An 11,574-nucleotide genomic window follows, 5' to 3' on the forward strand; every position below is an offset into this window, starting at 1 on the left:
GACATGTACTAATTTTAGTTAGCGTATTTACCTACATGTAACACACACCGGCATGTAAGATGCATTCCTTTTTTTGTACACATTTTTGAGGGGTATAACTTTATCACTGAATATTATAATCAATTTACTACAGTATTTCAAATATAAAGTAATATGTAGCTCTTTCATCAAATATCAAACTATAGTAGAACTAACGTTTCTTTCGACTTGTGACAGCTTGCTAGGTAGCCTACTTGGTTTATCGGTCTGCTGTCATAGCAATGTTGCCAACTTGCTGCTACTGCTAGAAGCCAGTCAGTCAAGTGTGATATGTTAGATAATGTGGCAGCATTGCCTGCAAACTATGACGAAGAGAGTAGGGGGAGTCAAATGGTGATTGGCTACTTCCAAGGTTAACCTCAGGTGCCATGACAACAACCTGCAACCCACATAGTTAGCAACTGTAAGCCATGTGGCTAGCGAGCTTTCAGAAGTCTAAAGTAACGTTAATTCTGTTATAAGAAAGAATACCTTTCTATCTTCATCAACTTAGAAATTCATCTCTAGAGTTAAATGAAGAGTCTCTTGAAACTCCTTCCAAATCAGAATGAGTCCTCATACAAGAAATTGTTCTCTGTACCATCCAACGCATTACTAATACTACCCTATTAATATATTACATTAGTAATCATAACCGAAAATAATCATCTAATTCGTGATTCATATGCACCTGCTGTCTGAAGCTTAATTACGATTTGTAGAGTCTAAATTTGTTCTTTTCTCTCTCTCTCTCTTTCTTTTTAATTACTTATTACAACTAAGTCCACACATGTGAAGTAACGATTTGCCCAGGGCAAAAACTTCAAAAGAATCTTCATACATTTTAGAACATTAAAACTTCGCTTTAGAATATGCCATTAGGAAGGTTCAGGATAACAGGCAGGGTTTGGAATTGAACGGGCTACATCAGCTTCTTGTCTATGCGGATGACGTGAATATGTTAGGAGAAAATACACAGACGGTTAGGGAAAACACGGAAATTTTACTTGAAGCAGGTAAAGCGATCGGTTTGGAAGTGAATCCCGAAAAGACAAAGTATATGATTATGTCTCGTGACGGGAATATTGTACGAAATGGAAATATAAATATTGGAGATTTATCCTTCGAAGAGGTGGAAAAATTCAAATATCTTGGAGCAACAGTAACAAATGTAAATGACACTCGGGAGGAAATTAAACGCAGAATAAATATGGGAAATGCCTGTTATTATTCGGTTGAGAAGCTCTTATCATCCAGTCTGCTGTCCAAAAATCTGAAAGTTAGAATTTATAAAACAGTTATATTACCGGTTGTTCTATATGGCTGTGAAACTTGGACTCTCACTCTGAGAGAGGAACATAGGTTAAGGGTGTTTGAGAATAAGGTGCTTAGGAAAATATTTGGGGCTAAGCGGGATGAAGTTACAGGAGAATGGAGAAAGTTACACAACACAGAACTGCACGCATTGTATTCTTCACCTGACATAATTAGGAACTTGAAATCCAGACGTTTGAGATGGGCAGGGCATGTAGCACGTATGGGCGAATCCAGAAATGCATATAGAGTGTTAGTTGGGAGACCGGAGGGAAAAAGACCTTTAGGGAGGCCGAGACGTAGATGGGAGGATAATATTAAAATGGATTTGAGGGAGGTGGGGTATGATGATAGAGACTGGATTAATCTTGCACAGGATAGGGACCGCTGGCGGGCTTATGTGAGGGCGGCAATGAACCTTCGGGTTCCTTAAAAGCCATTTGTAAGTAAGTAAGTAAGTAATGTCAATCAACATGCTAATGTACAAAAACTTCATTTAATAATTATAATAATATACATTTAAGTGTTCAATGCATTCCTTCCTACACATCACAGTTATAGGTGTTACAGCAACATAAACTTAATAAATTACAAGTAATAAATGAAAATAATGTTGCATATAAATAAATAAATGTAAACATTTTCAACTGCATTCCTCCTTCCCATGCTTTGGCTCCGCATTTAATAGGATTTCTCTGGCCTTTCTTTGTATTTTCCAATAAAGTCGAACAATACAATCTTAGAATGTAGGCTTTCACGGCCAGCGTTGATAGGATGGGTATTTTTCGGGCTAGAGGGCCGTGGTCTGTCGGTATTACAACCAAATGTTTCGTCCACTACTTCGGTGGACATGAGTGGCGTGGTACACGTGTGCGGAGAGATTACTGTGTGCACAGTATAGAGAACATACTATGCTGTGTGTATCAGGAACTGGCATTGAGATTGGTAGCACGTCGATATTTAAGATGTGGGACGGTTGTGGCTTGCGGTTTGCACCAATGGCTTCGGTGTTCTGATTGTCATAGTGTCTAATTGTCGGAGAAGGGATTTTTTTTTTGTGCGTGCGGTTTTTTTTTTTTGTTCTCTCTCCTCTCCCTTTTGTTTTTTTTTGTGCTGAAATATGGATGGAAGGGAATTTCGTTTTGTTTCATTGGCCAACGTGTAAATAGCATTGTCGCCAATGGAGGCGATTTCTTTTTCGCTAGATGTGATATATTTCTGTGTTACTTTGATCAGTAAAATTTATCAAATTTATATTACTGGTAGAGATTCAGCTTTTTTTAAACCTAATGAAGACAGAATAATTAATTTCTCAATTTTTACTTTTGGTAAATTAATAATAGTATATCTATTTAGCGACATGCACGTTTTATAGCGTGTTTTAAGAATGGTATTGGCAACGATTACTGCGCCCTATGCTATGGTTTTGTTTATATCTGAGAGTATAGATCTGTATGTAATCTGTGGTGTAGAATGACTTTTTATTTCTATACTCTTAGGTTTAAGCGATTGTTTTTTGTTGAAACTTTGCTTGGAGTATGCATTAATAGTAGCTATAAAGTGATGTGTTGTATTTATTTGAGGTCATGTTTTCTGCTATAAATTTATATTAAAAAATTGTTTGCTCGGAATTAAAGATGACGAACTACATAGTTCATCCTGTAGTAAGTTAAACAAACGATGTGGACATGCTTGTTATGCAAACATAACCTCACATTCATTGTGAATAAACGTCTCCAAAGTGAATAAATATTTACCGATACTAATGTGCGGTTTTTTAATTTCAGTTGCAAGATATGATAAACCTGGGGTGTAGAAACCAATTCAGTGTTGGAATTGCTTTTCAAGTGTATATGGATTTGTGTGAAGGTGTGTAAATGTCTGGAAATGTTAGTAGGCGTATACATAGGTAGTTTGTAATTACAGCATTTAACATATTTTTGTGTTTAGTTCAGGCACTACGAGATGTAAAATACCTGTACAGTCGTGAGCTGGACTTGTTGTATCTGACGGGTACAAAAGGCAGAAGTCATGATTCTGCGTCGCCGGAAATATTTCTACCACTATCAACTATTTCTGAAATAACTCCTGCGTGGATACGGAAGGTGCAGGATACACTTTGCGCAGACGAAGTGAGAAAAGGGTAATTGCCAATTTGCGAATCTTAATTTTGGGTTGAAGTCACCAGTTTGGCCGTGACTTGAGCTTAGATGTGCAGTACACTCAGATCGCTTGATATACGTTTTTCTCCAGTTTACCACAGTGTTACGTTAAATTTGGTCCGTGTGAGCCTCGGACTATTTATTCTTCAAATCACTTTTTATGTAATTTACCACGTTACGTTACTTGCCTTTTCAGAATGTGTAACAACGACTCAGAGTGTTACTGTGGCATTCTAGGTCTGTACCTTATTTTCTTTTTTGCCTGCCTGCCTGCCACTCACAATCACTAGTTTTGTTGAAGGTTCACCAATATTTGATTACTGGTTAGAGCTGATGTGTGTACTAGTGCGTAATTAATAGTGTATTTACCATTATTAGATCAGTTCACATCGAAGTTTACCTTATTAATACATTTTTTTCAGGGTAATGTAATATCTAACAGTGTCTGTTACTGTGCACACAGCCATCCTACATTTCTTCTGATCCCTTAGGAACTCGTTACCTCTTCATTCCCTCCTATTGGAGATCTTTACAGCTAGTTCTCTCCTCTTACTTCCCTGCTCCCTCCACCTCGACAGGCTCCTGGACTGTGCCATTGATTCTGAAAGTACATTGCAACAAACCTCCTGTCTTAGTCAAATGCCTTTGACAATAGAATGAGTGAATGCCTAGTATTATACTCAGGTTTTGTTTGGACTATTTTATTTTATTCCTGACTATATTATTTCTTAAGTTTGTATTTGTTATCTGTTCAGTTAGAGTTTTGTGTCCTGTGGAGGGGGAAAGGAATTAGCCAGCCTATCTCGTCTCCTGGCTTAGTTGTCTCATGAGTGATGCCTTATTGGCCTTAGTTATTAGGTTTCAACTTATCTTGTACACGTTGACTAAACAACAACATTAAATGTCTATTTATACTTTTGTAACATTGAACCTGGGGAATATCACATTTATTTGTCTTATTACACTGTTTTGAACCGAATACGTTGGTGTAATGGCTATCATTCCTACCTTACATTCAAAAGACTCTTAGTTCGATCCTAGGGGCTGGCTATCCTAACTTAGATTTTCCTTGGTTTTCGAAGTCCCTCCAATTTCAAGGGCCGTTATCCAACTCCTTCCCAATTTTCACCCTTTTATCATCACTTAATATATCATCGTATCATCTCCCTGCAACAAGCCTGACACCTGTCTGATCGAGAAGTGAACTTAGTAAAACTGTCCGATAATAATAATAATAATAATAATAATAATAATAATAATAATAGTTTTATTTTCCCTGGCAGAGTTAAGACCATCAGGCCTTCTCTTCCACTCAACCAGGATCAAAGCACATACAGGAAAATACATACCGGTAAACAAGTATGAACTTAAAGAAATAATAAAAAAGAAAAAATAACATAAAAAAAATATTGACTGCATATGAATATAATCACAAAGAGGAAAATATATTTCCGATAAGTGATAAGCTGCAGTCATATAGTAAAATGGTGGCAAAAAAATATGTATATTCATTAAATAGGGCATGTTTATAATTGAAGAGTCCCATACCATAGCTGTGTGGTTTAAGGCACCATGCCTGGACTCTTATTATAGAATGAATTCTAGTTCGAGTCCTCAGGGGGAAGGAATTTTCTCATGAAATTTCGGCCAGTGTATGGGACTAGTGCCCATCCAGCATCGTGATGCACTTGGAGAGCTATGTTAGGTAGCGAAGTCTGTTATGAAAGCCAGCTGTAACGGTTGGGGGATCATCATGCTAACCACACTATACCTCCATTCTGGCTTGATGATCGTCCACCTCTGGCTCGGCATAAGGCCGTTAGGACAGCAGCTGGCTAGTCAGTCTGGGCTCTTAAAAGATAGTGCTATGGATTATTTATTTTAAAAATAGACTTTAAAATGGTTAATTATAGTCTATAATCTATAATGTTAGCCTAAATAAATTTGAAAACTTAAAATATGACTGTTATTTAAACCATACATAAACATTGTTAAGTTGTAGACTGAACCTTTCCAACAGATACCTATCTTTGAAAGAAAAAATGTTCGCCCTTTATCTTAACTGAATTTGAAACAGATTCTTACTTTCGGAAAGGCCCTACATAAGGCTATAAACTCCATTCATTCAAAGGGAAATAATTGAGCTAGAAGCAAATGGCCTTAGTAGCCCCGTGAAGGGTCATTTTGGGAGTATAAATCAGTTTCAATATCAGATACGATTGGAGGTGAACTTAACTTTTTTTTTCTCAGAATTTCTCAGTTGGAAGAGTTGACTGTTATTTATACATTATGTATAGACTCACATTTCTCTTAATTCGTGCTCTAATTATGTCACAATTCACCCACCTGGACATTTCCAGTAATAAGCAACACCTTAGTAGGTGAACAAAAAATTGTTATTGGATCTTTGACATCACACAAAACAGATCAGTATTTAATCAGCAAAAAAGACTTTGCGATATACTGACTAACATTAAAGTCACCTTGGAGGTTACCCTGTGCGAGTAGTGTCATAGTTCATGAAGCAGTGTGCTACAACTCTCAACTTTCCTGCCGTAATAATTTAAATCAGCGTTTTTAAACATTTTTCAACATGTGCCACACTAAAGATGTAATTTGAAATCCTGCAGCACACTCATATAATCCAAAGCTGTGGTTCCCAATCAATTTCGAGAGTTTTAGAAGGAAATGAGGACTTTAAAATACAAATAAATGAGATAAAATTACATTCATTAATATGTACAGTAAAATATTTTCAATTTTATAAGTATAACATAGGGGGGAATGATAAAGTATAATGGATAGTGAAAGGGCATATGAGGGAAAAAAGTTGAGAAGAGAACAAAACACATATTATTCACAAATAGAACTGACACACTTTTTTGTACTTTTATTTGAAGTTTATGATAGAAATGTAAAATTTAATTATAGAAAATTATTACAATGCAATATTAGTGTGATAATTATGGTACTATGCATGTTTTCTTAATTTGCTATTAAGGGCATATGAAAATACAATATTATTATATGTTTTGTCAAAGTATTTGATGTACGATTTTTTTTTTCATAAAGACAAGTAAAATACGATATTTTATAAGATTGATATGATATTCTAACTTTACTGACCTGGTAACCCTAGTTCTACGAAAGTCATTCTCTTTTCTGCTGTTCACATACCTACACTGTGTTTATTGATTGTTGACTTGTGCCACTGTCGCCGAAAGTTGACTCTTGTGGATTCAATCTTTTTACTACTCTTTTCACTCTTACTTTTCCAATTTTTGCTAAGACAACCTTTACTGTTTTCATTTTCTCGCAGCACACCAGTTGAAAATGGCTGATCTAAATATATGAAGCACAGTTCACAATAATCATGAACTAACGTTCAATCAACATGTACCAGATCACCACTGTGGAGTAACGATTTGCTTGCCTGACTGTGAAATGAGTAAGCCGAGGTTCAAATTCTGGTTGGGACAAATCACCTGGTTGAAATTTTCTCAGGGTTTTCCCTCAACCCATTAAAAGTAAATGCTGGGTAATTTTCGGTGCTGGACCCTGGACTCATCTCACTAGCATTATCACCTTCATCTCACTAAGATGCTAGATAACCATATCAGTTGATAAAGCGTCGTAAAATAATCAACTAGAAAAAAACATGTACCACTAACCAGACAATATCAGATTGTATTAAACAGTGTCTTGTGTTGTAGGAAACCACCTGTGGAAGATTAAAGACATTCCTATTGTTAGCACGTACAGTCAATTCTGGTTATAGTGAACCTCTGCGGACCAGCATATTTCGTTCACTATATCCGAGGTTCACTAAATCCGGAGTGTCTGTTTTTATACTACTGATGTTGCTATACATACAGTATTAATGCCCTTTTGGAACAGACCACATTCAATATCAGTACTAATGTTCGCTGTATCTTCCAACTTAAACACTTTATGCTTTGACATCCTGATGTTCACAGTTCGAAACTTGAATCTAATCTGGCCATGTAGGTAGTAGGCACTGACCAATTTCGCTTCTCTTCCCAGTAGAAGTATGCTACTGTGTACTCGGCCATGGAATTTCCCTGGGTTCACTTTTACAAAGATGCAGGAGGAAGGGTTGAGGACCATTATACTGTAATCCTTCTTGTATTTACCCTTTGGTCATCACTCTATTCCTTTTTTACAAAAGAAAATACTTTCTCTTCCTACTCTTCTAATAACCTCTTTTAAAGGAGTCAGAACTAATCCTTCCTTTCTCCTTCACTGCGTACACTATTCCCTTTAACATGTTTCAAGCTGTCCAGGAAGCTGAACAAATCCTTTGTCTTTCAGTGCACTTAAGGAGTAGATTTTGTTCTGAACATATTCTTGGAAGTTTATAGGAGAAAAGGTTTCCTAAATTACTATTTTAGCCATTTTAAAATTACATTTTCTTGGGGAAGTTATAGTTTTAGGTTCACTATATCCAGAGCTGACTGTATTATGAAAACCTGTAACTCAGAAACTAAGCATTTGCAAACCTATATACGAGTAATTGTCACTAACCCACCAGAAGATCCAGCACATAGAAGACTAAAAAGAAAACGGCATAGTGATATGAGGCTATAGGGTACTTATTGGAATTGCCAGTGGGTAGTACCCATAAACAAGTGTCAAGTTATTTTATTTTTATTTAATTTTTTTTTGTTTTCCTTTCTCTGTTCTTGTTATTTCCAACTATAATGTATTTATTTATGTACAATAAAGTTTACTTAATTAAAAAAATATATATATATATAAAAACTGTTTTCATTGTTTACATACAGTATTAGGAACACATTCCTTAAGTTATGCCACTTATTTTTGGGACACCTATATGACATTTGTTTGATGACCAATCGCTCTTCAAGGAAACCTTTGATTGTGTTATAAAAAATGTTGGTTTTGACGTCTTTGTGAAACTTGATTTTTCCTCATCCTGTATAGTAAGAACTGGGACTGTGTTGTAGAATAACACTGGCCATGAAGGAGCACGACTCCACAGTTGTGTACTACCGCATGATGCAAGGTCTGGTGCCTCCCGACTCACCAGAAACTGCCCGCCGCAAGAAACAGCGAGATGAAGCCAAGCATTGCATCGAGGTGGAGATGCGTCGAATGCGGCACGAGTTGCTGGCCAGGGCTCAGAAATCTGTACCTGAAGAAGGCGTGGAAACTTCTCAGCCAGATGAAAACAAAGCCGAGGATGTTGAAATGCCAGCCAGCACGTCTGAAGTTACTGACATGCCATCTAGTGACAAACAAGTGTGCACTGAAAATTCAACAGTGGAGCAGGATATTGATGTTGAAGTGTGTGCAAACGAGGAAGAGGTAGCAAGTGGAAAAAAAGACGCTGCTGAAGACCAAGAACTTGAACTGTGAACATGTGTTTCAGTTGATAGATTCTGTTCTTGACATTTTTGTTCAGATTTCTGTGATAGGCCTGTACCAGCAGTAGTATCTCACTCTGTAGACCACAAGCAGTTGTGAACTGCCAGACAATGTTGAATGTCAAACTGAGATGTTCTGAGCGAACTTTTTGTAATTATTACATAATATATTACAATAGTGGTAGCTCTGTGAGATAAAATCGGTGTCTTCTGGGACAGACACTGTTACACATTTACGAAATGTGCCAGGTTGATATTCGTCACAGATGACATTATCCTTAAATATATATTATTTGACATCTTTCAGCGAAATTCAGTCGAAAAATATGATAATGGATTTATGTAGTAGTTGTCTTTTTTCTTCCTCTTCCTCTTTCCTGTTCACATTCGTAATAATTCTACCTCTCTTCTTTTCGTCTCTCTTTTCTTCTCTTTATTTATGCATCCTCTCCTCTCCTCTCCTCTCCTCTCCTCTCGTACTTTTTCGTTTGCTTCGCCTTCCTTCTCTTCTCTTTACTTCGTCTTCTCTCCCATTCACCATTCCTTCCAGTGCACCCTTCAGTAGGCAGTTTCTTCTCAACCAGTGACCGAGCCAATTCCTTTCCTCTTCCTGATCAGTTTCAGCATTATTCTTTTATTGCTAGTGAGGGAAGAATCGAATAATTCGAATAAAAATTCTCGAATACTTTCGTAATTTATTCGAATAACGATTTAATTTCATCTACATATGGAGTTAATCTTCTTAAAAGGATATTCGACAAAATTTTGTATGACGTCAACAAAAATCGAAGAGGAGGAAAAATTCAAATATCTTGGAGTAACAGTAACCAGAAATGCATATAGAGTGTTAGTTGGGAGGCCAGAGGGGAAAAGACCTTTGGGGACGCCGAGACGTAGATGGATAGATAATATTAAAATGGATTTGAGGGAGGTGGGATATGATGATAGAGACTGGATTAATCTTGCTCAGGGTTGGGACCAATGGCGGGCTTATGTGAGGACGGCAATGAACCTCCGGGTTCCTTAAAAGCCAGTAAGTAAGCAAGTAGGGATTTGATTACTCACTGGCACATTCTCACTTCTTGGTTTTCTTATCCAGCATGGCAGCGATAACAATAGCAGTGACAGCAGTGTATTGTGCAAGCACAGTTCATATTTTTTTTATTCTAATCACATGCTGGTAGCTATCTGTAACTTTTGATAAAGAAGTTGTATTCTTGCATTGCGCAATTAGATGAGAGAAAGAAAGAGAAGAGAGGTTAGACAGAGAGACGATGTGGAGCAAGTCTTTATTGCACGCAACTATCTCATGTTCGTATACGATTGATGAGCATTCGGAGGATTCTCATTCTTCACTTCTCGCAGCATCTATCGTCTGAGCAAAGTATTCGAATACTTGTTCACGATTCGAGATATATTTCGAGAACTTACAAGAATCGAATAATTCGTATATTTGTTTTCGAATACTCCCATCGTTCTTCCTTCACCCACTCTTTCCAACACAGTTTCATTTCTTATTCTGTCTGTCAGTTTCACACGTTCCATTCTTCTCCATATCCACATTTCAAATGCTTATAGTATCTCCTCTCTTATTTGCGTGAGTGAAGCGAGTTTTAAAGCCTTATATTTAAGAAGAGAGAGAGACATGAGACCGTAACAGATCCTGTAGGGTCTAATACGTGAAGGATATGATGATGATGATGATGATGATATTTAATAATGGTTTACAATAATATGTTATGCGTTGAGTCACCAATACAGCATTTGTCTCAGTAATTAGATTATAGCCCTGTGTTTGCCAATAACTCAAGTTCCTGCTTTGTGGTCTTTGCAGATATGATTCACCCAGTATTCTACACAAGGTTCTCTGAATAAATGATAGTAATATAAAGGAAAGCAATGAAATAATGGCAGAAGAATAAACCACTCACCTTCCCACCAAAATTCCCATCTTCCTTGTAGCCTCCATACTCTGCAGGACTGCAGTTCAGGTCTTCAGGGTGAGTAACACTGTAATTCATATCTTTCAACTTGTTCCTGTTCTTGTTAGGGTTATCAGATTATTTTAACGAAATGTAGGAAAATTGAACATCAAAATCTAAAATAGAACTAAAAGGTACAGTATAACTTAGATCATAATATACAGGGTGAATATAAAGTCTTTTCCTGATTATAAACTTTTGTTACTCAGAAACTATGCTAGATACAGGGTTGCTGTTTTTAGCAAATGATACCTCAGCCTTCAAAGTTTTCATGAGTACATCTCAATATGTGCTCCGTTTGTTGTCCAGATAATGTCGGATTGAAACCTGATTTCATGTCATGTTTTTGCCAACATCCCAATTTTTCGACCCCCAAATCCGAACATTGTTTCTTTTGGCTTTTTCGGAGGTATGAAAGATTGCTTCATCAGAAAAACAAACTTGGTTAAAATAGTCATTATATCGTTCAATTGCTTCCAGAATATTCACAGTAAATGCAGCACTTCGGGGACAGTCGTCTGGAACAAAGCTTGCATGATTTTTTACTTTGAACATGTCAAACTGCAGCCGTCTGTGCAAAATTTTTCACACCTCCGGAAAAGTCAACAGATACAATGTTCGGTTTTGTGGGTTGCAAAAGCAGGATCTTAGCGAGAACATGGCATGAAATCGGGTATCGATCTGATGTTC

The 11,574-nt window shown here is 36.9% G+C and overlaps 1 protein-coding gene across 1 annotated transcript; it reads left to right on the forward strand.

Moving 5' to 3' along the window:
* Positions 1 to 2,816: 2,816 nt before the first annotated feature.
* On the forward strand, positions 2,817 to 10,798 carry LOC138702875 (tRNA-splicing endonuclease subunit Sen15-like). The gene is made up of 4 exons (XM_069830244.1): positions 2,817 to 2,996; positions 3,120 to 3,201; positions 3,283 to 3,475; positions 8,483 to 10,798. The coding sequence occupies exons 1-4, from the start codon at positions 2,970 to 2,972 to the stop codon at positions 8,892 to 8,894; spliced, it is 714 nt and encodes a 237-aa protein (XP_069686345.1). The 5' UTR covers positions 2,817 to 2,969; the 3' UTR covers positions 8,895 to 10,798.
* Positions 10,799 to 11,574: the final 776 nt, after the last annotated feature.

Source organism: Periplaneta americana, chromosome 7, assembly GCF_040183065.1.
Source record: "Periplaneta americana isolate PAMFEO1 chromosome 7, P.americana_PAMFEO1_priV1, whole genome shotgun sequence".
Taxonomy (NCBI): Eukaryota; Metazoa; Arthropoda; class Insecta; order Blattodea; family Blattidae; genus Periplaneta; species Periplaneta americana.

Bases quoted from the DNA above. Each gene is read 5' to 3' on its own strand.
- LOC138702875 (XM_069830244.1), top strand. From the start codon at position 2,970: ATGACGAACTACATAGTTCATCCTGTA. The intron at 2,997-3,119 runs GTAAGTTAAACA...TTTTAATTTCAG, and splicing joins ACTACATAGTTCATCCTGTA to TTGCAAGATATGATAAACCT. The intron at 3,202-3,282 runs GTGTGTAAATGT...TTTTGTGTTTAG, and splicing joins GTATATGGATTTGTGTGAAG to TTCAGGCACTACGAGATGTA.